This window comes from Vidua chalybeata, chromosome 27, assembly GCF_026979565.1.
Source record: "Vidua chalybeata isolate OUT-0048 chromosome 27, bVidCha1 merged haplotype, whole genome shotgun sequence".
In the NCBI taxonomy this organism is placed as follows: domain Eukaryota; kingdom Metazoa; phylum Chordata; class Aves; order Passeriformes; family Viduidae; genus Vidua; species Vidua chalybeata.
In genome coordinates this window covers 2,090,718-2,115,000 of record NC_071556.1, presented here as the reverse complement: position 1 = coordinate 2,115,000, position 24,283 = coordinate 2,090,718, and the positions used below count along the sequence as shown (strand labels likewise).

General features: G+C 48.9%; 1 protein-coding gene and 1 long non-coding RNA gene across 6 annotated transcripts in view; both read left to right on the top strand.

Moving 5' to 3' along the window:
- LOC128800583 (tyrosine-protein kinase ZAP-70) overlaps positions 1–7,215 on the top strand; it is a 15,795-nt gene extending 8,580 nt beyond the window's left edge. For 2 of the 5 annotated variants that reach the window (XM_053965895.1, XM_053965894.1), the window contains 7 exons: positions 561–609; positions 1,149–1,323; positions 2,135–2,341; positions 3,432–3,624; positions 4,632–4,772; positions 5,907–6,019; positions 6,460–7,215. In XM_053965895.1, coding sequence (XP_053821870.1) covers positions 561–609; positions 1,149–1,323; positions 2,135–2,341; positions 3,432–3,624; positions 4,632–4,772; positions 5,907–6,019; positions 6,460–6,583 — 1,002 coding nt within the window. In that variant the 3' untranslated portion in view covers positions 6,584–7,215. Of the gene's footprint in view, positions 1–560; positions 610–1,126; positions 1,324–2,134; positions 2,342–3,431; positions 3,625–4,631; positions 4,773–5,906; positions 6,020–6,459 lie in introns of all 5 variants that reach the window. The other 3 variants (XM_053965890.1, XM_053965891.1, XM_053965893.1) reach the window with 2 other exon arrangements.
- A 7,497-nt stretch (positions 7,216–14,712) lies between these two features.
- LOC128800594 (uncharacterized) lies at positions 14,713–15,835 on the top strand. Its single transcript, XR_008435015.1, has 2 exons — positions 14,713–14,821; positions 15,657–15,835. It is a non-coding gene; the product is annotated as an uncharacterized LOC128800594 (long non-coding RNA).
- Positions 15,836–24,283: the final 8,448 nt, after the last annotated feature.

Genomic DNA, 24,283 nt, shown 5'->3' with positions numbered 1-24,283 from the left:
ACAACAACAGCACTGCACTCGATGTGCCCTGCTCAGGCTGGAGATTTTGTCTGTCCTTGTGCCTTATCGAATTTCCCAAGCTCTTCCCAGCTCTGGCAGATGTAGTTCTTCCCAAGCTCTTCCAGCTCTGAGATTCTGTGACCCTGGAATTCCAAGCTGTGCCACCCTGTCACTCTCTGCTCTGGGGACAGTGCACAGTGTCCCTGTGTGCTCACAAGGCCACTCTCCCTGCGCTGGCTGTGACCTGAGCTGCCTCCAGGCTTCCCTTCCCTTCCTGGCTCAGTGCAGACTGTGAGTCTTGGCTCAGTTGGGGACAGCAGAGGGGACAGAGAGCCCTCGCCTTGCACAGCCCTGGAGAAGGGTGCTCAGGGTCAGGGTCCCTGGCCCCGATCCCTGCTGTGGGAACTGGACTGGGACAGGAACGTTGGCTCCAGACCACTCCAGTCTCAGCGCACCTCAGAGGGATCACCAGCTGGGGTGCAGTTTCCCTGTCCCTTTCCCCTCCGTTTGCAACAGAAGCAGTTTCTCCTTTATCCACTTTCTCCTCATTTCTTTTCCAGAGAAACCTGGGCCCTCTCAATGCAGACGGATACACCCCAGACCCTGTCGGTGAGCACCTCCAGAGCCCTCTTCTCCTCACAGGGGACAGGACTGGGGATGTCCCAGGAGCCCAGGGGTTCCCTGGAGCCCTGCTACAACGCCCTTTCTTACAAAAGCACCCAGGAGCACCCCAGGCACTTCAGGGCCCTGCACCCACACTGGGCTCCCAGGAAATCAAGCCCTACCCCATTCCTTGCCTTAGCCAGGAAGTGAAGCCCTATCCTATCCCCGTTTTTCACTAAAATTTACATTTTTCAATGGAAAAATTCAGCTGAATTTCAGTGGGGTAAAGCCCTGCCCAGGGCTGGCAGGGCTGACATGTGGAGTGGGAATGCTCAAACCCCTCTCCCCATCCCACCTCTTTCAGCAACCAGGTCTGGGAGGGGCCCTGGGTTGTGAAAGGAAGGGAGATGCCCAGGAGGGACCAGAAATGCTGGAGGTGAAGTTGAATTGGCCAAAAGAGCAGAGAAACCCTTCCCAATCCATGAGGGACAGCGGGATGGGGAAGGACAGGTTTATAACCAAGTGCTCCTGTGGGGAAGGGGCAGGAAAATCCCGGCTGCTGCCCATGGACACCAGCGTCTACGAGAGCCCCTACAGCGATCCCGAGGAGCTGAAGGACAAGAAGCTCTTCCTGAAGAGGGACCACCTGATGATCGATGAGGTGGAGCTGGGCTCAGGAAACTTTGGCTGTGTCAAGAAGGGAGTTTACAAAATGAGGAAGTGAGTGAGGGTGCTGGGGAAGGGGGAGGAGAGGGACCTGGCTGGCCTTGAGGTGCCCCCAGCTGTCCTGCTGGTCACTAGATGGGCCCCAAAGTGACAAAGGAGTGGATTAGAAATTATCTGGAAGGTCAGGGATGATGGATGTGATGGTTGAGGCACCACCCTTGGAAGTGTTCAGAAAACGAGCAGGTTTTGTGGTGGGCTTTAGTGGGGATGGTGGTGCTCAGTCAGGGGTTGGACTTGATGATCTTGCAGGTCTTTCCCAACCTCAGTGATCCCAGGATATTATGATGCTGTAATTCCATGGCTTCCCGTGGGTTTTCACTGACAGCTGCATTGCCCTGGGTGTGTAAGCTGCACCACATTCCCAGGCACACAGCTGCTACTTCCAAAGGGACTTGCTGGGCTCAGAGGAACAACTCCACCTTCCTGAGGCCACCTCTGTCTGTGTCAGGCCAAAGCAGTGACACTGAGGAGTTGTGCCACCCTTGGCTCTGCTGCTGGTTGTCTGTGATGGTCTTTACCTACTTGTGCCTCAGTTTCCTCCTGGAAAAATGGCACTGATGACCCAGATCTCAGTGTGAGAGAGGAGGTGTCTCATCCCCAGATGAGGGATGGCAACTTCTGGCTACACCCACAAGGGTGAGGTGACCTTTCCTCTCCATCCTGGGACACAAGGATGGTGCAGGGCCCTGCCAGAACAGGCTGTTGAGAGGTCAGACAGTGTCACAGGAGAAGGGATTTCCATTCCTGGCTGTGACCCCTGATTCCAGCTGTGCTCAGCCCATCCCATGGCTGTTCCCCTGTGCAGGAAGCAGATCGACGTGGCCATCAAGGTGCTGAAGAGCAACAACGAGAAGACAGTGAAGGATGAGATGATGAAGGAAGCACAGATCATGCACCAGCTGGACAACCCCTACATTGTGAGAATGATCGGGGTGTGTGAGGCCGAGTCGCTGATGCTCGTGATGGAGATGGCTTCTGGAGGGCCCCTCAACAGGTTCTTGGCTTCCAAGAAGTGAGTGTTAGATAAAACATGGCTGATTTTCTGTTTCTTCTCAAAATCTACTTCAAAAGCCCTGCACCCTTGTGTCACCTTTGAGTCAGAGATGACACGTAGTCAGATCAGAAAGCACAGTGGCAAAAAGCCTCCTTTATTTCATCATCTTTTATTTTATAGCTTAGTTCACTACAGGTGGACCTGATTGGCCATTTAATCAATACATTTCACATGATTGGCTAATTAACAAGACACCCATTTGTAAACCCATTTCTTATGGGAAAACCAGAAAAACAGATTATTAGAAAAACACCACCTGCAGGTTGTTTTAATATTTGGCTGTCATTGTTTATCTTCAGTTCCCTAAAGCTTCCCAGGCTGATTCTGGGAAAACTTATCTAGTTTTCTCTCTCTCTGACCAGGCTGTCACATCCACACACTTGTAGGTGCAGGAAAGCTGAAAAGAGCAGAAAGAAATCTTTCATGTGAGACTTGAATTGTGGTGAAAAATCAAGACCCCAAAATTCCAATAAATATTTGTAGGGACGGTATGTTTATTTCAGCGCTGGGCGCATCTGAGGGATCTTTCCCCTTCAAAGGACGTGCGTGCCCCTGAGAACTCCTGATCCTTTTTTATTACTCTTACTAATTTACATATGCATAGAATTTCACAATAGGTTCATGCATATTCATTCTGCTGATTTCGTGTTACAGCTAGTTACACTTGTACTCAGTTTTTGTCAGAAAGTGCAGAGAGAGCTCCTGGGTCACTCTGCGCTGTCTGTTTCAAGCTCCGAGGAGTCTTTCTTATCTCTTATCTCTTCAGCTTGGAAATTCGCATTCTTTCTCCTCAGCTGGGGCAGTTTTGCTAGTGCTGCAGTTACCAGACTAAACAGCATATTTTACTTATGTTAGCAAGCTTAAAGTGGCACATTTCACCTAAATCCAAATGGATTTCTACCCTGTTAAATGTTCACTCTGTCTCAGGCTCCAGGGGCTGATGCTTCTGGAGCAGAAATCTCCATGCTCATTCTCCCTTGCAGCTGGAAAAGTCAGAGGGGACCACATCAGGTTTTTATTACTGAGTTCTCCTTTTACCCCCTGCCAGGGATGAGATTACAACGAGCAACATCGTGGAGCTGATGCACCAGGTGTCCATGGGGATGAAGTACCTGGAGGAGAAGAACTTTGTCCACAGGGACCTGGCAGCCAGGAATGTCCTGCTGGTGAACCAGCACTATGCCAAGATCAGTGACTTTGGGCTCTCCAAGGCTCTGGGAGCTGATGACAGCTACTACAAGGTGGGTGTGAGCACAGCAAAGGGCCTGGAGCAGGAGCCCTCCTGGCTGGGAGGATGAGACCCCCGGAGACTTGAGGATCTGGGCTGCTCACAGATCCCTTTGCCCAACACCAGGCTGTGCCTCACTGCTGTGACATCCTCCTCTGGTGACAAGGAGGATGCAGAGGCAGCCAGGGGGATGTGGGGCAGGGGGATGAGAGGAGCCAGACAGAAGAGAAGGTGATGAAGAGTGAGCCGGGGCTGATCTTCCAGCAGTGCTCAGCTAAAGGAGAGACCCCACCTGGAATTCTGTGTCCAGCTCTGGGGCCACCAGGACAAGAAAGATGAGGACCTCTTGGAATGAGTCCATACAAGGCCACTAAATTGGCCACAGGGCTGGAGCCCCTCTGCTCTGGAGCCAGGCTGGGAGAGTTGGGGGTGCTCACCTGGAGAGGAGAAGCTCCAGGGAGAGCTCAGAGCCCCTGGCAGGGCCTGGAGGGGCTCCAGGAGAGCTGGAGAGGGACTGGGGACAAGGCCTGGAGGGACAGGACCCAGGGAATGGCTCCCACTGCCAGAGGGCAGGGCTGGATGGGATATTGGGCAGGAATTGTTCCCTGGCAGGGTGGGCAGGCCCTGGCCCAGGGTGCCCAGAGCAGCTGTGGCTGCCCCTGGATCCCTGGCAGTGCCCAAGGCCAGGCTGGACAGGGCTGGAGCAGCCTGGGACAGTGGGAGGTGTCCCTGCCATGGCAGGGCTGGCACTAGATGGGTTTTAAGGTCCTTCCAACCCAAACCATTTGATGATTCCATGGTTTAACCGAGCCCTGGGGGCAGGTGGCAGGAGGAAGGTGGCACTATGGGCATTCAGCACCTGCACAACAGGACAGCAGGGCCTGGACTGGGCTTTGGAGCTCCCATTTCAGGTGATTTTTTCAGCAATGTGAGGTTTGACCCAAACACCGAGCAGAATTCAGGTGCAGCTCCCAGCACTCCGTGTCTCAGGCTCAAATGTCCCTCCTTGCTCTGCCGCAGGCCAGGACAGCAGGGAAGTGGCCCTTGAAGTGGTACGCCCCCGAGTGCATCCTCTTCCACAAGTTCTCCAGCAAGAGTGACGTCTGGAGCTACGGTGTGACCATGTGGGAGGCCTTCAGCTTTGGGCAGAAACCCTACAAGGTGAGACAGGAATCCTGCAAGGTGAGACAGGGCCCTTCGAGGTAAGGCAGGAACCCTACAAGATGAGGCAGGAACCCTACAAGATGAGGCAGGAACCCTACAAGATGAGGCAGGAATCCTACAAGGTGAGGCAGGGCCCTACAAGGTGTGGCAGAGCTGGTTCTGTCATCCATGGGTGTCACAGCCCCACTCCACTTCGGGAAAGGCACAAATTAGGGTGGATCCTGCAGCTCTGTGCTCATTTTAAGAGAGAAGATATAGAAAACAAACAGAATTTTGTTTTCTAATCAATTTCAAATTGATTAGATTCAATTTTCTAATAAATTTCAAACCAAATTTCTTCTAATCAAAATTGGGTTTGAATCAAAGCAGAGTTTTTTGATCTTTCTTCTCTTTGATCCTTCTTCTCACTTGAGAGATAAAATAATCACTTCTCATCCACTGTTAGGCCCGTGCTTGGTGGGGTGGGGTCTGCAGGGTGGGTGGGATGGAATTGACAGGATGGACAGGATGGGATCTGCAGGGTGGCTGGGATGGGGTCTGTGGGATGGGATCTGCAGGGTGGCTGTGACAGGGTCTGTGGGATGGGGTCTGTGGGATGGGATCTGCAGGGTGGCTGGGTTGGGGTCTGTGGGATGGGGTCTGCAGGGTGGCTGTGACAGGGTCTGTGGGATGGGATCTGCAGGGTGGCTGGGATGGGGTCTGTGGGATGGGATCTGCGGGGTGGCTGTGACAGGGTCTGTGGGATGGGATCTGCAGGGTGGCTGTGACAGGGTCTGTGGGATGGGGTCTGTAGGATGGGATCTGCGGGGTGGCTGGGATGGGGTCTGTAGGATGGGATCTGCGGGGTGGCTGTGACAGGGTCTGTGGGATGGGATCTGCAGGGTGGCTGTGACAGGGTCTGTGGGATGGGGTCTGTGGGATGGGATCTGCAGGGTGGCTGTGACAGGGTCTGTGGGATGGCCTGGCCACAGTGTGAGACACCAGTTCTGGCTGCCGGGATGGGAACAGTGACTGCCGGGTGTGGGGGATGTGGGACCAAAGCTCCACCCCAGGCCCAGCTCTAACCTGTCTCCTCTCCCCCTGTTGCCAGCTCTGAACACATTAATCCCTTTTCCCTTGCTCCCATCCCAGAAAATGAAGGGCCCCGAGGTGATCAGCTTCATAGAGCAGGGCAAGCGCATGGAGTGTCCCCAGGAGTGCCCAGCAGAGATGTACGCCCTGATGCAGCAGTGCTGGACATACAGGTGAGCATTTCACCACAGTGTCAGCTCCATCAGAGTCCCAAATCCCGAAATGGGATTGCAAATTTGGGTTGGAAAGGACCTTAAAGCCCATCCAGTCCAACCCCCTACCATGGGCAGGGACACCTTCACCACACACTGTGCAAACATGCACAGTGACAGCACAAAGCAAATGGTGTCTCCTGCCTTTGTTTGTGATGATTCCTCAGCTCAAGATGAATTTTTTTTATTATCAGACTCCCCCATTTGCCTGTGCCAATCCTGGAAGATCCCCAAGGCTCGGTGTCTTTGACCCTCTCTGTCCCTGAAAAGTCTCAGCTGCCTCCTGAGCCCTGGCACAGCCAGGCTGCTGCTCTCCCCCAGGGTCTCTGTGTGTCCTCTCACTGCATCAGGCCAGCTTTGTCCTCTCTGATGACTTTATTTGTTCCTCTCTGCCCTTGCAGATGGGAAGAACGTCCAGGATTTGTGGCTGTGGAAAACTCCATCCGCTCCTACTACTACAGCATTGCTGCCAAGCCCGAAAATGGGCCAGACACAGGGGACAGGGCCAAAGCAGCTCTTCCTTGAGACTCCTTCTCCTCTCCTCCACCTGCCCTGAATGGACCTGGAAAAGCTCCTTGTGAAGTTTTGCTTTAATCTCTCAAACGCTCCTTGGCAGCTGCGGAACTGAGGCTGAGGGGGACGTTGGTGTCCCCACAGACAGGGACAGCCAGCTGTGCCCCCCAGCTCCTCCAGCCTGACCCAGCCCAGGAGTACAGACTGCCAGAGCTCCTTCCCACCCAATTCCAAAGCTGTCCCAGAATCCCAGAGCTTTGTGCCTCCCAGGCTCACAAGAGGATGAACTGTGTTGGCTCCAGAAAATCAGGATTTTTCCAGATGCCTTAACAAATAAGGCTTTCCCAGGAAACCACCAAGTGCACGTTTCTGGTGCACGGGGTGGGACACAGCACATGAAGCCACCTTGTGGTGGCCTTTTCCCCTTGGATTAGGGCAAGAAGCAGCTGGTTTGCAACTGGGATGGGGAGGAACAGTGGGACAGAGCTGGTCCCACTGGTTTGTACCCCTGCACCTCTGGCCAGCACAGAGCAGGTGTCACCCAGCTCTCCAAGGTGGCTCCCAAACAATTCCAGGACCAATCCCTCAGCTCCTGGATCCCACCTGGCCCATCTGTGCTGATGAAATGTTGTTTTTCAAGCTTAAAAACTGGTCACCCTATAAATAAACTATTCCATGTTCTGAACATCCCATGGCTTGGATCACTGAACTTTGAGAAATGCTGGCAACTGCTTCAGGCTTGTTGCCAAAACCCCCAAACCCATCGGGATAAGAGGACCCTCCAATGCTGCATTTTTAGTGTTAGAAAATTGCTTTATTCTCAGTTCTGGGTGTGGATGGGGCTGACAAAATCCCAGCCTCCACACAGCCCCCGATCCAAAACCTCCTCACCTTTTTATACATTTTTAGCAAACAAAGCAGTGAATGTTCATTGCAGCATATCAAGGTTAGCTCAACAAACTTTGCAGTTTTAGTCATTTTTCCAGACTGTGTTCCCACAAAAGGAGCTTTGCTATATGCTAAGAGTAATTTAAGAATAACACATTCTCTATAATTAATATATTGGTTATGATTAACTAACTAAAGCTTATTTTAATAATTTCATCATTTCCAACAGGCTGACAAGAAAATAAATATAATTTCTCTCTATTAAGCCAGGATTTCCCTCCTTCATGCTCCCCTTGCCCAGCGTGGCAATCTTTGGGCTGGTTTTTCTGCAGAGCTGGAAGGTTTTTTGCATGTTTTCTTGCAAAAAAAAAAAAAAAAAAATTGCTCAGCTGGGTGTGCTGTGGATCCCACCTGCCCCCAGTGCAGGGGATCGCCCGTGGTTGGGGCTGTGCTGCAGAGAACAGAGAGGCTGTGAAGGCTGGGGCAGCGGAGGAAGGAGGAGGTGGGAGCCCTGCGATGCAGCGAACACAAGAATTTATCTCTCACCATCTCCTGGTAGTTAAAGCCACAGAGCAGCTCCCCCCCAGCACCTTGTCCGGGGGGAAAACAAACAGCCTCAGGCCAAGGCTTAGCCAAAAGCCTCGGTGAGAGTGGGATTTGGGCTGAAAACAAAGTTCTCGGGAGCATTCAGATGATTAATCTTATCAACATCTGAATTAACCTCTGTCCCAGCAGTCACTGAGCCAGGTTTGGTGAAAAACAAGTCCTAAATTTCCTTGCTTAGACAGAAGCCTCCAGCGACACCAACTCTTCACATGGCATTTTCTCTCTCAACCCCATCCCCTTGTCCAGAATGTTGAACTCTGGATGTATTATCCCTCCCAGCAGAGAGGAAAACAGGTATCCAGGAGAACCTGCCTCGTTCCTCTTTGTTCAGTCAGTGCAGAGGCAGCAAAAAATTCTCCTCTCTGTCACGTTTTCCTCCCAGAGAAAGCAGCTCTTTAGCTGGAAAAGAGAAGGCTCAATGTGTCTACTACTTGAAAGCCACTGCCAAAACATTTTGTTTAGACTTTGTTTTCCAAGCAAATCCATTTTCTGCTTTGAAATGGTTTCTTGCAATAAATTTTCAGTTCACGGGATGCTGCTATTTTTTTTTTTTTTTTCAAACAGGGAAGGAAAGCACCAGAGAAGTATTCCCAGAGAAACTTCTGCTTTAGCTGGAGACAGTTTTGAGTTTATCCACACCCTGACAGGACACAAATCCCTTGGGATTATGCCAGAGGACCAAGGGAAAGGGTTTCTCCTGCCTGGGCTGGGGATGGTTTGGGTTGGAAGCTGCCTGTTCCAAGAGCATTGGAAAATATCAGGAGTTGCTGGAAGGGGAAAAAGGAGTCAGACAAGCAGGACCTGACGTCACAGGGCTCCTGTGAATCTTTGTGATTCCTGCTTTTGGGATGTGCAGGGTCTGACAGTCACCCCTGAGGGGAATTTCCTTGGAATTGAGGCCCTGATCATCCCCACTCTGCCATTCCAGAGGGACCCAGCCTCCTCAGTGGGAACATCTCCAGGTCTCCAGGCTCTCTCTCCCATCCACAGCAGGGATTTATCCAGGCCTGCCTCTCTCCCTGCTGCAGGTGGAGCTCCCTGCTGGACCTGCAGCCCCTTCCCTGTGTGATCCCAGGGGTCTGGGCTTGGAAAGAGCCGTGTCACCCATAAAGGCAGCAGGTGGAGAGCATAGAATTAGAGCTCTGTGGCAGCTGCTGCTCTTCCAGAAACTTCCCCAAATCCTCTCTTTTCTTCCTTCCTTCCTTCCCTCCTTCCCTGCACTCATTCATCTCCCTCTGTTTTACCCAAATCTTTGGAATTTTCCACTCTCTGTGTTGTGAGGGAAGGGATGAACTTCACCTCCTGAGCACCCACAGCGATAACGTGACAGTGCTGGTACCCATCTGATCATCACTGGGGCACCTCATCACATCCCCCAGCCTGATCTAGCTCATCCCAACCTATCTTATCACCAGCACACCTATCTTATCACCAGGACCCCTATCCTATCACCAGGACACGCCTGCTTATCAGTTGTACACAGCACAAGCACGAAGTGACCTTTCCATTCCTCTCAGGTTTTGTTCAGCAGCACAAAAATGGGACCAAAAGCAGCTCTGGGCTCCCTGGCCTCTGTTTCAGAGCCCTGAGGGATTCCCTGAACCCACAGAAAAGGAGATTTTCCAAGTTATTTTCCCTTCACCCACTTGGCTATTCCCTCCTTGGCCAGCAGTGAAATGTCTGGCAACCACGAAGGCACAGAAAGCTTTGGTCCTGCCAAAAATACACCTTCAAATCTCACATTTCTCCATGGAATTCAGGTGAACCTCTGATCCTACACGGTTTCCTCCTCTCCCTGCAGGACAGGAGATCATCTTGTTCCTAAATCCATCAGAAGGACATGAGGCAGGGAAGGGTCTGACTTCTCAGGGGTTGTCAGTGGCCTGGAAGAAAATCTCCCATCCACCTTTGCTTGTTTGCCTACTTCCCCACCCTCATTTTTATATTCCAAGGCTTTCCTAGCTCAGAGCAGTCAAACCAAGCCCAGCACAACCAGTGCATCCATGGACTGAGCCACAGCCACCTCTGCTCTGCTCCCAGGAGATCCCAGCTGGAATTCTCTGAGGGTTCTGCTGCTCCCAGCATGAGAAGGACACAGAACTGTCCTTGGAACAAGTCCAGAGGAAGCCACGAAGCTGACACGGGGACTGGAGCACCTCTGGGTGGTGGGGACAGGCACTGGGACACTGCTGGCAGGTCCTGCAGCAAGCCAGGAGGTGCAGAGAGCATTGATGTCACACCATGTCACAAAGAGAGGCTACTTGTGCCCCTAACTGCCAGCAGCCAGCAGAGGCAGTGACAGTGGTTTCAGCAGCTGATTCTCTGGGCTGGTTTTTGTGGCCATCACCAATGAGCTTTGGCCACTGGGAGACGTGCCCAGGGGACAGTGCCTGCTGTCCCCCTGGCCTCCTCAAGGCCTCTGCTCTGCTGAGGTGGCACTTCTGGGGCCTTGTTCTTACAGCCTAGAGGATTTGTGGGCCCCCAGAAATTTGGCTTTTGATCTGAGGTCCCCTTTGGGTCCCATCCTGCTTCTCTCCTCCACTTCTGGGCTCTCCCTCCTGTGGCCTCCAACTCTCCCTGCCTGTGACCTCCAACTCTCACTCCTCTGACCTCTAACTCTCCCTGCTTGTGACTTCCAAATCTCCCTGCTCTGACCTCCAACTCTCCCTCCTGTGACCTTCAGCTCTCCCTCCTGTGACCTCCAACTCTCCCTCCTCTGACCCCCAGCCTGGGATGGTGGCTCTGGGCCAGCGTGAGGGATCCTCAGACTGAGCAGAGAAATAATTGGGTGTCAACAGGTTCAACTACACCTTCAGTAAATACATTTTGCCATTAAATCAGTGAATTAAATTAATCTACATAGTCATTGCTGAAGGAACTGCTTCTCTTTGCTGCCCTGGCTCATCCATCAGCTGGGAAATGCTGTGGCCACAGCTCCAGGGAGGCCAGGGCTGTGTGGGGAGGGGGTTGAGCTGGCAGGGTTTGAGGGCCCATCCGAGGACCTGGCCAGGCCTTGCTTTGTTTCCACCGAAAGCTCTGATGGAATAAAAAACCTTCCCCAGAACTCTTCGGTTGGGCCTTGTCAGCGTTCTCAGGTGGAAAACTCTTCTGTTGGAAAATTCCTGTCCAACCCAAGTCATTTATTCCTGGGGTCAGGGAGTGGGTGTAGAGCACGGTCCTGGCAGGGCCGTGGCACTTCCCACATCCTTTGACGTGATGGAAACAGGGATGTGGTGGAGCAGATCCTTCCCCAGATCTACAAAATCCACGTGCCACATCACCCTGGGCAGGATTTTGGCCACGTGCCAGTAAATTTTGGGAAATAGATTGGAATGGCAAATAATCAACAGCCCTTGACCTAAAAAGAATAAAAAATTCTGTCGAGGTGAGAGTTGATATCTCCTTATCTTCTCCCAGGGATGGGATGAGAGGAAATGACCTCAAGCTGCTCCAGGGGAGGTTTAGATTGGATATTAGGTGGAATTTCTTCATGGAAAGGGTGGTCAGGCATTGGAAGGGGCTGCCCAGGGCAGTGGTGGAGTCACCATCCCTGGAAGTGCTCAAAAAACCTTTGAGTGTGGCACTTGGGGACACGGATTAGTGGTGACCGTGGTGCTGCTGGGTTGATGGTTGGACTTGTTGATCTTAAAAGTCTTTTCCAACCTTAATTCCATGATTCTGTGTGGAAATCTGCGACCTTCTGATTTATCCCTCTGCCTTTCTTGCTCCCAGAGCTGTGATTCCAGAAATTCACAGTTAATCCTTTGGGAATTGGCCTCTTTGTTGCATAGCAATGCCTCAATGTAAAAGAAATATTTGCATTAATAAATATTAATAAATTAATAAATTAACTAAGAAATAATTTAATAAATAGACTCGTTCATTTGCAGGTTTTAGTACATTTTGCTCTACTGCAGCAAATGTCACAGAAAATTATGATTTTATTTGCTATTAAGAAGCACCTGTGCAAGAGACACCTTTAGGAAGGAACTCGAGGTGTCTGTGGTAAAAATGTAAGGGAATCACAAATGTAAGGGAATCACAAAAATAAGTAATCACAAAAATAAGGGAATCACAAAAACAAGGGAATCACAGAAATAAGGGAATCACAAAATCCCGTCTTGCTCCAGCTTTTTAAATTGATAATTTAACTTGTAGATATTCACCAAATTAAAAAGAAAAATAAAAATACTGATTGGAAAAAAAGTGGTTGCAATGATTAATAAAAGATAAAACATCTCCTCTAACCAGTGGAAAAGGGGAAAGTATTTTCTTTCATGTGTTTTTTGCTTCTACAAAGAAGAGAAAAAAAGGATGGAAAAAGTGTCTGATGCACCAAAACTGGGTTAAAAACAGACACAGGAAGGCAGATATCGAATCCTGCCAGCAGATCCCCAAATTCAGCACCCGTTTTCCTAAAAGTGAAGCAGCAAAGACTCAGCAAAGAGGAAAAAATGCTGTACAGAAGGCTGAGAGCTGCTATTTAGGGCAGCCTGTTTAACACCCCAGGGCTGTGCTGGCACAGTCAGAAAAATCATAACTGAGCTGACACTGGGAGGAGCTGCAAAGACACAGCAAAGGTGGAAAAGGGGCAGAGCAGCTGCTCAGAAAGAGCAGAAATGATGACACGGGCTCAGGTACTGAAAGTGGAACAAAAGGAAGAATTTTTGGGGTAGAATATAAAAATCTACTCACAGACAGAGCAGGGAATTGAGCAGAGGGGAGTGGAGCCTCAGCACAGGGAATATTTCAGAGGTTATTCCAAGTATAAACTACAGGAAGCAGGTTTTAAAGGGGCTATTGAATTTTAGTTTGCCGTGTTTTATTCTGATTTCATGTCAAATCATCTGGTTTATCTCTGTTATTTTAACTTTAAAAATCAACCAAAAAACTCTCCTCTAGGTTTTCTTAATTGGTTTTTATAAATTGTTTGATTGTAGCCCCTAATCAAGAATTCTTCATTAGGATTTAGGGATTTTTGCTCTTTTTTCTGTGGCAGTAGAACAAGCAAAGGCTATTTCCCTGAAATGCGTCACATTTTCCTCCACATCCAACCTGCTCTGCCCTCAGGGATCAGAGTCCACGAGAGGATGGGGAAATCCAGCTGGACAGGATGGAAATGGGAGCTCACTCTGCTGGAGAAGGACACTCCTTCCACAATTGTCCCTTTGTCCCTGGAACCAAGATGGAGCAAGATGCCTCAACACAGCCCCAGGCTCAGGAAAACCAATGTAAGGGAAAATCAGATTCACAAGCAGAGTTAAATGAAGAGGGAATGAAGTGATGGGAATTTGTGGAGGTCATTCTTCCCAGCAAGTCAAGGAAGGAGGATGTCAGTGTTCCCTTGGAGCAGTTTCCAAAGGACAATGTCACTTAGAGCAGATTTAATCCTCATTTTCCCTTCTGGTATTTTTGGGTTGGAGCCTTCAGAGTGGGGAATGGCATCCCTGGGGTGCCTGGGAATTGTCAGGCGTGTCCTGGTGTGTGTAGGAAAGGTTTCGTGTGTCTGAAGTCACCCAGGGCTGCGTGTCCTGCACACAGGGACAGCTGGGACTCTGCTGGCACCAGTGGTCATTATGGAATCATGGAATGGTTTGGGTTGGAAGGGACCTTAAAGCCCATCCAGTGCCACCCCTGCCATGGCAGGGACACCTCCCACCATCCCAGGCTGCTCCAAGCCCTGCCCAGCCTGGCCTTGGGACTGCCAGGGATCCAGGGGCAGCCACAGCTGCTCTGGGCACCCTGGGCCAGGGCCTGCCCACCTCACATTGTTTGTGCCTCTTCCTGCAGCACCTTCATTCCAGACTCCCCAAATCCACAGCATCCTTTCTGCTGGGGAACGGCCAAGGAGATTCTTGGAATCTTGTGGGTAGGAATAACCCAGCGAAAACCCCTCTGCTCCCAAAGCTGCTGCAGTCAGGAGCCACGGGACTCTTGTGCTGCCCCATTCCCTGTCCAGGGGTGGGAGGGAATCATCCTCCAGTGAGTAACCAAGGAGTAAAGTGCTGGCACGGCCCAGCCCGGGGGTGACACCGCAGATGTCACAGTGGTTTCATCCCAGGAGCTGCTGCCAGCCCTCAAACAATGGCTCAGGCGTGACAGAAGGGACCGGGGAGCTTTCCAGCCCCTCAGGCCAGCTATTCCCAGGGGTGGGTCCTGCCAAAATCCTGAGAAGACTGTGCATGCCAGCAAATCCATCCCAATTCCAAACCCCTCCAAGAGCACAGGAGTGGGAACCCAGCTCAGTACTGGATCATCCCTGCAGCCCAAACCCAAATCACCTTCCCCAGCTGTGTGGATGTTGAAGGTCCCTCTCCAGTTCTGGCTCTTTCCTTTTCTCCTATGGCAGCAACCTCCAGAGCTTTTTCCTACAGGATAGGCTTTGCCTCATTTAGGATAAAATGTTATTAAAGCCCTGCAGGAATTGGCAGGATGGGCTGAGGAGCTGCAGACAGGCTCTATTCTTCTGGGCAGCTGGGGTGGGTGAGCACTAAAAATGCCATCGTGGCACTTCCTACTCCCTCCCAAAACACATATATTGCTTTCTTAACTCAGTGAAATGTTAAAATCAAGCCCAGCTGAGCTGGACTCAGGGTGGTGGCAGAGCAGTGATTTGGTTTTGGGGGTTCAGGGCAAGAGGGTGAAGAAGCACAGAGGGAGGAAAGCCCCTGGTGCTGAGCTGTGGTGGCTCCTGTGGGCACTGGGTGAGCTGAGGCTTTGAAGATGAGGTTCAGATGCCACACCTCAGCAGGAAAGGTGAGACCTTGTCGTAGTTGAGACAGAGACAACACAAAGCACCACGATCCATTTTCAGAAGGCTTCAAACCTGTTTTTATTACAGCATGCATGCTTTTTGTACATTCTTACAAAGCTCGTAAGTTTACAATTTACTCATTGGTGATGAGACAAACAAATTGTTTATTGGTACAGACAGCTGCAGGTTTCTCTGTTTATCCTCTTTCTTTCTTGATTTCTATGTCAACAACCTTGGTAGAAAATTCTGTCAGGGATAAACCTGGATCCTCTTCTCAAACCTCTCTCTGGCTCACAGAAATCACTGTAAAACCTCTTCCACAAGACCTGACCATGAAAAGGAGCAGCTCTGAGGGGGCTCAGCCCTGCCTTGAATTAGGAGGGGAAACAGAGCAGGACCACAATTTAAACCACAAAAATCCCCTTGGGGAGGTGGGAGATGTTTCTGCAGAGAAAAGTCTGGTGGTGTCACAAATTTGTGGAGCTGCTTTGAAATTCTCAGCTCCTGGCAATGATTTTATCAACAGAAAACAGAAAAACGGGTTTGGGTTTGGAGAATTTTTCTTTGCAACCTTTGGAGGGTTTCTTCAAACAATACATCTGGGAAGTAAAGGGTATTTTGGGGTTTTTTTTGGCTGTGATGTTTTGATTGTCCAAGCTGGAAACCACTGGGGAGAGGGAGAACAACTGAGGGTGGTTCCCCAACTGCTGTTATGAAATGCAGTTTGAATTGAAAATTGAGGGTTGCTGTGGAAAATTCTCCTTGGTGAAAATTCACATTTCTGTGCAAAAGCTGTTTGGAACAAAATATTTCACAGGGCTTTTTTTTTCATTACAGACTGCCCAGTGATGAAGTTACGTGATCACTGAAAATCTGAAATGCAGGAAATCTCCTTTTACAGCTGGATGTCATGGGCTCATCCCTGTTCCTTGCACTTCCTTGAAATCACTGTCTTTCCTTTAAAATGCCTTTTATTCCTCTTTTCACAACAATCCATTTTAAATGTTGAACTTCAACTCCAGTTTTTCAAGCTAGCAAGGATCTTTTACGTCACAATCTCATTCCTTCACAGATAAAAAACATTTCTTGCAAAATTGGCATTTTCTGCAGGAAAATTTCTATATTGCAGACAAAAAACAACAACAACAACAAAACCAACCAAACAAAAAACCAAAACAAAAACACCCTCCACCCTTAAAGCATTACATTATATTATATTGTATTGTATTATATTTTATTGCCAATAAAAAGATGACAGGATGTGTTTCTTCTTCTCAAGATAAAAATCTAAAATAGATCAGAACCTTACAGAAGTCTGTTTCCTCCATTCACTAGAAGGGCAATGTTACAGGATTTTTCCATATGGAGAAACCTTTCAGGAGCAGATATCTAAAGTTCAGTGCAACCAGGAGTCTCCCAATTCCCACTTTTGGGAGCAGTAAGAGAGGAGTTACTTCTAGAGCCCAGCCCTGATTTCCTGGGAAGAAAGATTCTCTCCTTTGCTCACACTCATCCTGTCAGAATCAGCATAAAATAAAACAGAATAAAGTAAAATAACAAAGAATCAGCTGACACCCACTGCTGTGAATGAAAGTGGAATCTCTGCAGAGATTTGGATCAGATACTGGGCAGGAATTGTTCCCTGGGAGGGTGGGCAGGCCCTGGCACAGGGTGCCCAGAGCAGCTGTGGCTGCCCCTGAGATGCCTTGTGCAGGCTGAGCTAGAACAGAGACTGGTCAGAGCTAAAGAATAAAGCAGGGATTTATTAAAAGGCCTCGGTGGATCCACCTTGGGCAGCACCAGACCCCAGCCAGGGCTGCACCCCAGGTGAACCAAAATGGTCACAAAATGCACGAGCGCTCACGGGGGCTCTCACTGTGATCAGTTCTGCTCCATTTGCACATTGGAGTTCATTGTCCAATTCCAGCTCCAGCCCATGCAGTCCCATCCTTGTTTTTCTCTCTTCATTCCACGTTGTTTGTGCTCTTGGGCCTGAGGTTTGGATCATTTGTCCTTGGTGCCCAGCTGGAGCAGGAATTGTTTTGTCTCCCTGCTCTGTGCACAGAGCTCACCATCCCCTGATGTGAAGCCCAGAGCCACACACTAAAGCAGGACAGAATGTGAAAAATAGAAAAGCTCAAACCTGAGGCATCACCTGGATCCCTGGAAGTGTCCAAAACCAGGATGGACAGGGCTTGGAGCAGCCTGGGACAGTGGGAGGTGTCCCTGTCATGGCAGGGGTGGCACTGGATGGGCTTTAGGTCCCTCCCACCCAAACCATTCCATGATTCCATGATCAATGCAGCAAGGCTGATCATTATTACGATTTTTCCTTGCTGCTCCTGCCTTGGCAGCACCGGGATCTTCTCGGTGCTTTTCCATCCTGCAGGAATGCAGGGATGGAAGAGCTGCCAGACGTGTAAAACCTCTGCACACCTGAGGACAAGGAGCTGGCTCTGCTGAGGGCTGGGTGCAGTGCGGAGAAGAAGAAATTCCCTCTGGGCTTTGCTGCCCTTTTCCCTCTTTGTGCCCCTGCCAGGACCCTCTGACACCTGCTGGACACCAAACAGAACCTGGGCTGCACCCAGAGTGGGCTGGAAAACAAAGTGGAATATTTCATACTTGGGTTTGAATCGTCCCAGTTGCAGAGGAAGTTTTTATTCACAGAATCATGGAACGGTTTGGGTTGGGAGGGAACTTAGGGATCATCCAGTGCCACCCCTGCCGTGGCAGGGACACCTCCCACTGCCCCAGGCTGCTCCAAGCCCTGCCCAGCCTGGCCTTGGGCACTGCCAGGGATCCAGGGGCAGCCACAGCTGCTCTGGACCAGAAGCAGATCCTCAAGCTGCCCAGGAAGCTCAGGGAGCGGTGCTGTGACCCTGTGAGCTGAGGAATTCTGAGGAATTTACTTGCTTACAATCAATTCATGAAGTGGGGCTGTCTTTAGCACAGATTTCGCTGTGTCCCAACGGTTGATTTATCAACAACAAAACCTCTCCAAACCTCAACCAACCCTGTTTGTCCGTGCCACTCCCTGTTGCCAATCTTGCTTAAATTAAGGTTCAAATTGAGATTTGTTTTATTTTTATGGCTGCATCCACCAAGCCCTTCTCACCTTGCTCCTCTTCCTCTCCGTGTCCCATCCCACGGGGGTCCCGTGTCACCCTCAGGGCGCTGCTGTCACCTCTCTGGGGCTCCTGGGTGACTCCAGTTCAGCACTGAACGCTCCCCTCGCTGCCTGCTGGCTGCAGATGTTGACGGGAAGCTCGAAAGCAGCGGTGCTGCTGCAGGAGGCACCTGCCACCCCCTCTGTCCCCGCATGTCACCGCCTCTTACGTAATCGCGACATCGCTGCAGCTTCCCCGGGGCTGCTCGTGCAGAAACAAACAAAAAAAAAAAAAGTGAAAAAAAAAAAAAAAAAGCCAAAAAAAAGGACCCAGGGCCATGTGTGGGGGTGCGGGGCTGTCACAGGGGCGGGAGGTGAGGGACACTTGGGGACACGTCCCCCTCTCGCCCTGCCCGGGTGGCTGCAGGGCTTGCGTGCCATCCTCCAGGTAAGTCCTGCCCAGGTGGCGCTGGGGAATCCACGGGATTGGGGCTTTTCCAGGTGTTGGGGGGCAAAGGAGGAAATCATTGCCGGGCTTGTCCCCAGAGCCCCGGGGCTCGGCTGGGATGGGGCTGGCTCGTGGCAGGAAAATCGCTGCTTTTGAATTTTTTTAAATATTCGAAAAATGTATTTATTGGAATAAATTTATTTAAAATATATTTATTTCTATATTTTATGTTTTTATAATTTATATTTTTATATTTTATATTTTTTACATTATATATATAGCATATATTCATATCTTAGATTTATATTTCATATTTCATATTTCGTATTTCATATGGCATATTTCATATTTCATATTTTGCATTTTATTTTTATTTTTATTTTTATCTTTATTTTTATTTTTATCTTTATCTTTATCTTTATCTTTATCTTTATCTTTATCTTTATTAAATATTCAAATATTTTCCATATTTTTCATTTTTTTTCCTTTTAAAATATTTTTACATTTTCCCCGTGCTTTTTCCCTTCCATATTTTGAAGTCTTTTTCTAACCTCTTTTTTTTCCTTCTTTCTCACTTCTCCCTTTTTTTTTCTCTTTCCCTTTTTCTATTTACTTTTTCCATCCTCCTTTTCTCTCTCTCCCCCCTCTTTTTATTATCTCTTTGCATTCTCTGCTTCCCCCCGCCTGTCCCTGAATTTCTGTCTCTAAACTGGCACCGTCCCTCCCTGCTGACTCCTGGATGCACAAATATTCACTCTTCTGCCATGTCCAGTATCTTCCTCCCTAATTCCTTTTCCCATCCTCAGATGGAAATGCTGAGATTTGTAGATTTTTTTTTTAATTATTCCTCTTTATTTTCCTCATTGTCAAAGTTGGACACTTTTGCTGCCTCTTTTACCACTGTGCTTATTTGAGCAGCCAGCATTGTTTTGGATTTCAAGGAAGTTGGAGATTAAATAATTGCTCTGTTGATAAAAAAGCTGCAAAAATGACATTTCTTGGGTCTTCCCAGACTAAAAAGTCTTAACTGGGCACCCACCTGAAGGTTGGGACCTCCAGTTCCACAGTTGACAAAAGCCCTTGGTTGTAGCAGAGGGAATAAAAGACTTATTTTTTTAAAAAATATTTAATTTTTATTATTTTTTGGCCATTCTAAAATTGAATTTGGTTGTGCTCTGGCTTCTCACTGGCTGGATTTCTTGGGGGTAGCCAAGGATTTGTTGGGATAAAGGAAATACAGTTCCTAAGAGTCCCACGTGCCAATTATCCCATATTAAAACCCCACTCATAATAATTATTGCAGTAATTAATTATAGGATGACTTCCGTGCCAGCACAAGTGGAAGAACCTGCAGATACAAGGCAGAAAATATTAATTCCTCCAATTTCTGGTTGCCAAATGCAGCAGGTTTCACTTCAAAAACACCGCTTTCAAAATCCAGGCATCTTTAAGGTGCCTCAGAACTTCAGTTTATAAAGAGTCTAAACCATCCACTGTACCCAGGAAATATTCCAATCCAATTTGAATTTCTTTACAGTGTGCCCTTAAAACTTAAATTCAAATGATAGTGGGGTAGGAGATCAAATGTGAAGAACTTTTGGTTTTGTTTTGTTTTTGGGCCGGGTTTTTGCTCTTGTTTTCTGCCCACCTGATTTTTAAGTCCACGCATTTTTCTTTAATTAAACAGTGAGACTTCTATAATGAAGCACCTTTGGCTCACAGAGGCTTCCAGAAAAACAGCAGATATTGGGAATATCTTGTAAATTCCAGATTTTTTTTCCTGAGCAGCTGTAAAACACCTTGGAAGCAATGACACCATGCCCCAGCCCTGCCCTTGGCATCCCTGCCCTGATTTTTCCTGAGGTAGAAACCTCTAGAACACAGCCCAATTTCTTCTGTTCACAAACTGTTTCTCACTCTAATTAATTAATTAATAATTGATCTTCCAGCTTGCCCTGGCTGTAGGGGTGTTTTCACTGGATTTGTTTGAGGGGGGCTCTTTCTGTGCTGCCACATCAGTGTGGTCTCCACAACTGGGGGTGAAATGTCCCCTTAAATTTGGATTTTGGGGAGTTAGGGACTCATCCCATCTCCTGGGGGTCCCTCAGACCTAAAAGATGGGGTGGGTGAAATCCTTTTGGTGAACAATTTGCCCTGAGTCTGCTGAAATTGGTGTCAGGCCACAGCTCTCTCCTTTTCCAAAGCTGTGCAATAATTCAGGTAATTAAAATGAGTCAGGTAAGGTGTAATTAATAACAGAAAATCAGGTAAGGGGTGATTAATAGCAGAAAATCAGGTAAGGTGGAGTTAAGAGCAGACTTTGCCTTTGTGCCTTGAAAAGGAAAAGTATCTTTATTTTCTTGTGGAGTCAAGAAACTCCTCCTGCTTCCGCCTTGTGCATTTTTACTATGATTCTTAATATTGCAATAACTGGAATATTGCAAAGATTGGAATAAGCAGGGGATGGAAGAGACAATTCATTGGGTTTTGCATTTTTCTGTCACGGCCTGGCTGTTTATTTCTGCTGTTTGTGTGCAAACCTGGAAGGAGTTGAGCAGCTTTAGTGGAAACACTCCAGATTTAGCTCGAGTGCACTTTCAGACAAAACCCAAATACTAATTTAGAGCCTTGACTTTATTTAGCCAGCATTTTGAGACTGATAAAGCCCTGATAAGGACCCTGCTGCCTTGGGCACAGAGGCACCAAGATTTGGGGTTGAACTGAGCGGTTTCAGCTTTCGTGGGTTGCCAGCAGCTCTGTGTGTTACGGAAACGCAGCAGCACAGACTGTGCCTGAAAAATCTTCAGAAGTTTCATTTATTTCCTGTGATAGCAGAGTGAAAGGGAAACCTCTGAGAGAAAATCTTGATATTAGCAATTAATGAGTGAGAGATGTGATCAGGCTGGGCTGAGAGTGCCTTTGGCACGTGCACGAGTGGAGGAGGCCTGGCAGCCTCCAGGCCAGGCTGGTGGGGATGATTTACTTCCTTTCAAAAGGAAAAAGAAAGTTTTTAGAGCACTTCAGGTCCTGTGACAGGATTTCTGCAAAAGAACTCAAGGATTGGAGTGTTCATGCTAGAAAATTGTCATAAAATCACAGAATCTCAGACTGGTTTGGGTTGGGAGGAACCTTAAAACCCATTCAGTGCCACCCCCTGCCATGGCAGGGACACCTTCACTGTCCCAGGCTGCTCCAAGCCCTGTCCAGCCTGGCCTGGGACACTTCCAGGGATCCAGGAGCAGCCACAGTTTGTAACCATAAGGAGACAATGACAAAGGTGCCATGTGCAGAAATTCGTGGTCCCTGAGATGCTCCAGTCCCAATCTGCTGAACATTCCGCACATCTCAGTGGGAATGGTCTGGAACAGACAGAGGAGCAGTAAAGGGAGTTTTATTTAGGTCCTGCAGAAACTCTTGTAAATGGGACCCTCTAGCCCTGAGTTCTGGAAGTGCTTGTGCTGGATTAGGCACAGGAAAAGATTGGGAGAAAGAGAGGGAGAGCTGGACTTGGTTTCAGTTTGTCTGCTTAAAGCTAAATAATTTCTTAGGGCTGGAATCTGGCTGGGTTTGCAAAATCCCGCGGGATCCACTGCCTGTGTGTGTCTCTGGGGCTCAGGGATAAGGTCAGGGCCTGCCTCAGTTTGGTAAATCAGGAATAATTTGCAGCTGCTGCTGTGAGGAACCACACCAGGAGCAGGAGGATGGGGATCCTGGAAGTTTCATGGGCTGTACAAAATATTTTGGGTTGGGCATTGTGAAAGAGATTCATGGAAAGATGAAAGAAGGAATTGGGAATATCAAATATAGGAGAAAGCTCTTTCCTGACTGGTGTTTGCTGGATAGATTGGGAAAATGAGGGGAAGTCCTTGTTTTTATGAGGATTTGTTCTGCTTTTCCCCTGGAAGTGTTGTCATGGACTTGGTGACAGTGGCGCCTTTTCAGCTCCTGCAGAGCAGGAGGTTTTTGTCATCTGCAAATGATAAAAAATGACCAAAATGACGTAATTCCACTCTGCTTTTAAAATAGGGACTTCTTGTGCCCTCAAGACCTGCTGGCCAGGTATGGTTGCACCTCCAAAAGAGTAGAAATGTGGTCAATTATTTCCTGGTGGGTCTTGACTTCTGAATTGGAGTTCTGGGAACTCCGAGACAGAAACCCCTGACTTGTTAAAGCCGTTGGCAGTTCTTGCTTGAGCCAGCATTTCTGGCCTTGTCTCAGAAAAAAAACCTCTTAGGCTGTGCTTAATTTTAGATTTCAGTTTAGGCCTCCTGGATTTCAGGGCCTGCAGTGACGTTCTGTGGGGAGGAAGGGACTTACCTTGGGCTCGTGGCCGCCTCTCACTTCTTCCTCCTGCCGAGGCATCACCGTAACCTGTGGGGTAACCTTCAGATAATAATGAGCTTTATCTCTGCCCATCGATCTTCACTTAAAAAAAAAACCCTATTGTGACAGCAGTTTTGGTCATATTCAGTACGAAGCAGATGGAATTTTCCATCCCTCTGGGTAGGCAGAGAGGGGAGGAGGGCGGAAGCTGGGCTGCACTTGCTGCACATCGCTCGTGGGCATCCAACTGCTCCTCCAAGGAGCTCCTGCAGCTCCTGGGCTCCTTCTCTTCTCCTCCCATCGTCAGAGTGAAGATCCAGTGCCAGGAAAAGCTTTCCTGCAGTGCCATCAAGGTAAATGCAGCCACACCCTGCAGGTTCCTGTCTGCAGCCCTAGAGCAGCTGCTGGAAATATCCCAGGAATTGCCAGGTTCATCCCTGCCCTCTGTGAGGGGCACAAAAGCTTTGTGTGTTCTTTCCTTTCTAATAGAGGGTATCATAGATGATATTATAGATGATATTTTGAATGAGACAGGTCTGATATGCAGGGGCTGCTCCTGCAATCTGTCCCTGTGTTTGTGCTCGAGTGTGATCTCAGTGAGGGCAGAGTCAGGAGTTCTGGGCCAGGTTGGGTTGGTTGGCATTAATCAGCTCAGGGGAATTCCAGCTTCTCTCAGCAGCTTTTGATGTGAATGAAAGAGCTCAGATATCTCAAAGAAATGGCCAGGGGAAAAAGAATAATTCCATTATTCGTGTTGTGTGTTCCTGGGGCAGGGTCCAACAAATGGGTGCTGAAGCTGAAGGAACAACTAAAGATATTTGTAAAATGCTCCGTAGCACCCAGGTTGTTCTTCTGACATAATTGACTTCCAAGGAGAGTTTTAGTTCTTTAAAAAAACAAGCAGAAGTTTTATGAAAGTACCGAGATCTGAATTGTTTTGAGTTTTCATAGAATCACAGAATGATGGAATGGTTTGGGCTTTAAAGGACCTTAAATTCCATCTCTTTCCATCCCCTGCCATGGCAGGGACACCTCCCACTGTCCCAGGCTGCTCCCAGCCCCGTTCAGCCTGGCCTTGGGCACTGCCAGGGATCCAGGGGCAGCCACAGCTGCTCTGGGCACCCTGGGCCAGGGCCTGCCCACCCTGCCAGGGAACAATTCCTGCCCAAGATCCCATCCAGCCCTGCCCTCTGGCAGTGGGAGCCATTCCCTGGGTCCTGTCCCTCCATCCCTTGGAAATATTATCTCTCCATCTTTCTTGGAGCTCCTTCAGGTCCTGGAAGGCCGTTATTAGTTTACCTTCTCTTCTCCAGGCTGAACATTCCCAGTTCTCTCAGCCTTTCCTCCCACAGCTGCTCCAGCCCTCTGATCCTCCTGGCACCTTCTCTGGACTCACTCCAGCAGCTCCATGTCCATCCTATCCTGAGGACTCCAGAGCTCATTTCAGATTTTGGCTGAAATACTCAAATCTCTGATTCCACTACTTCTAAACTGTCCCAGAGCTAATGCTATCCATCCAAACGATGACATAAAACAAGGGAATAAAAAGGATTTCTTGAAAGTCCTTTCCCAGAAGGAAAAAAAAAC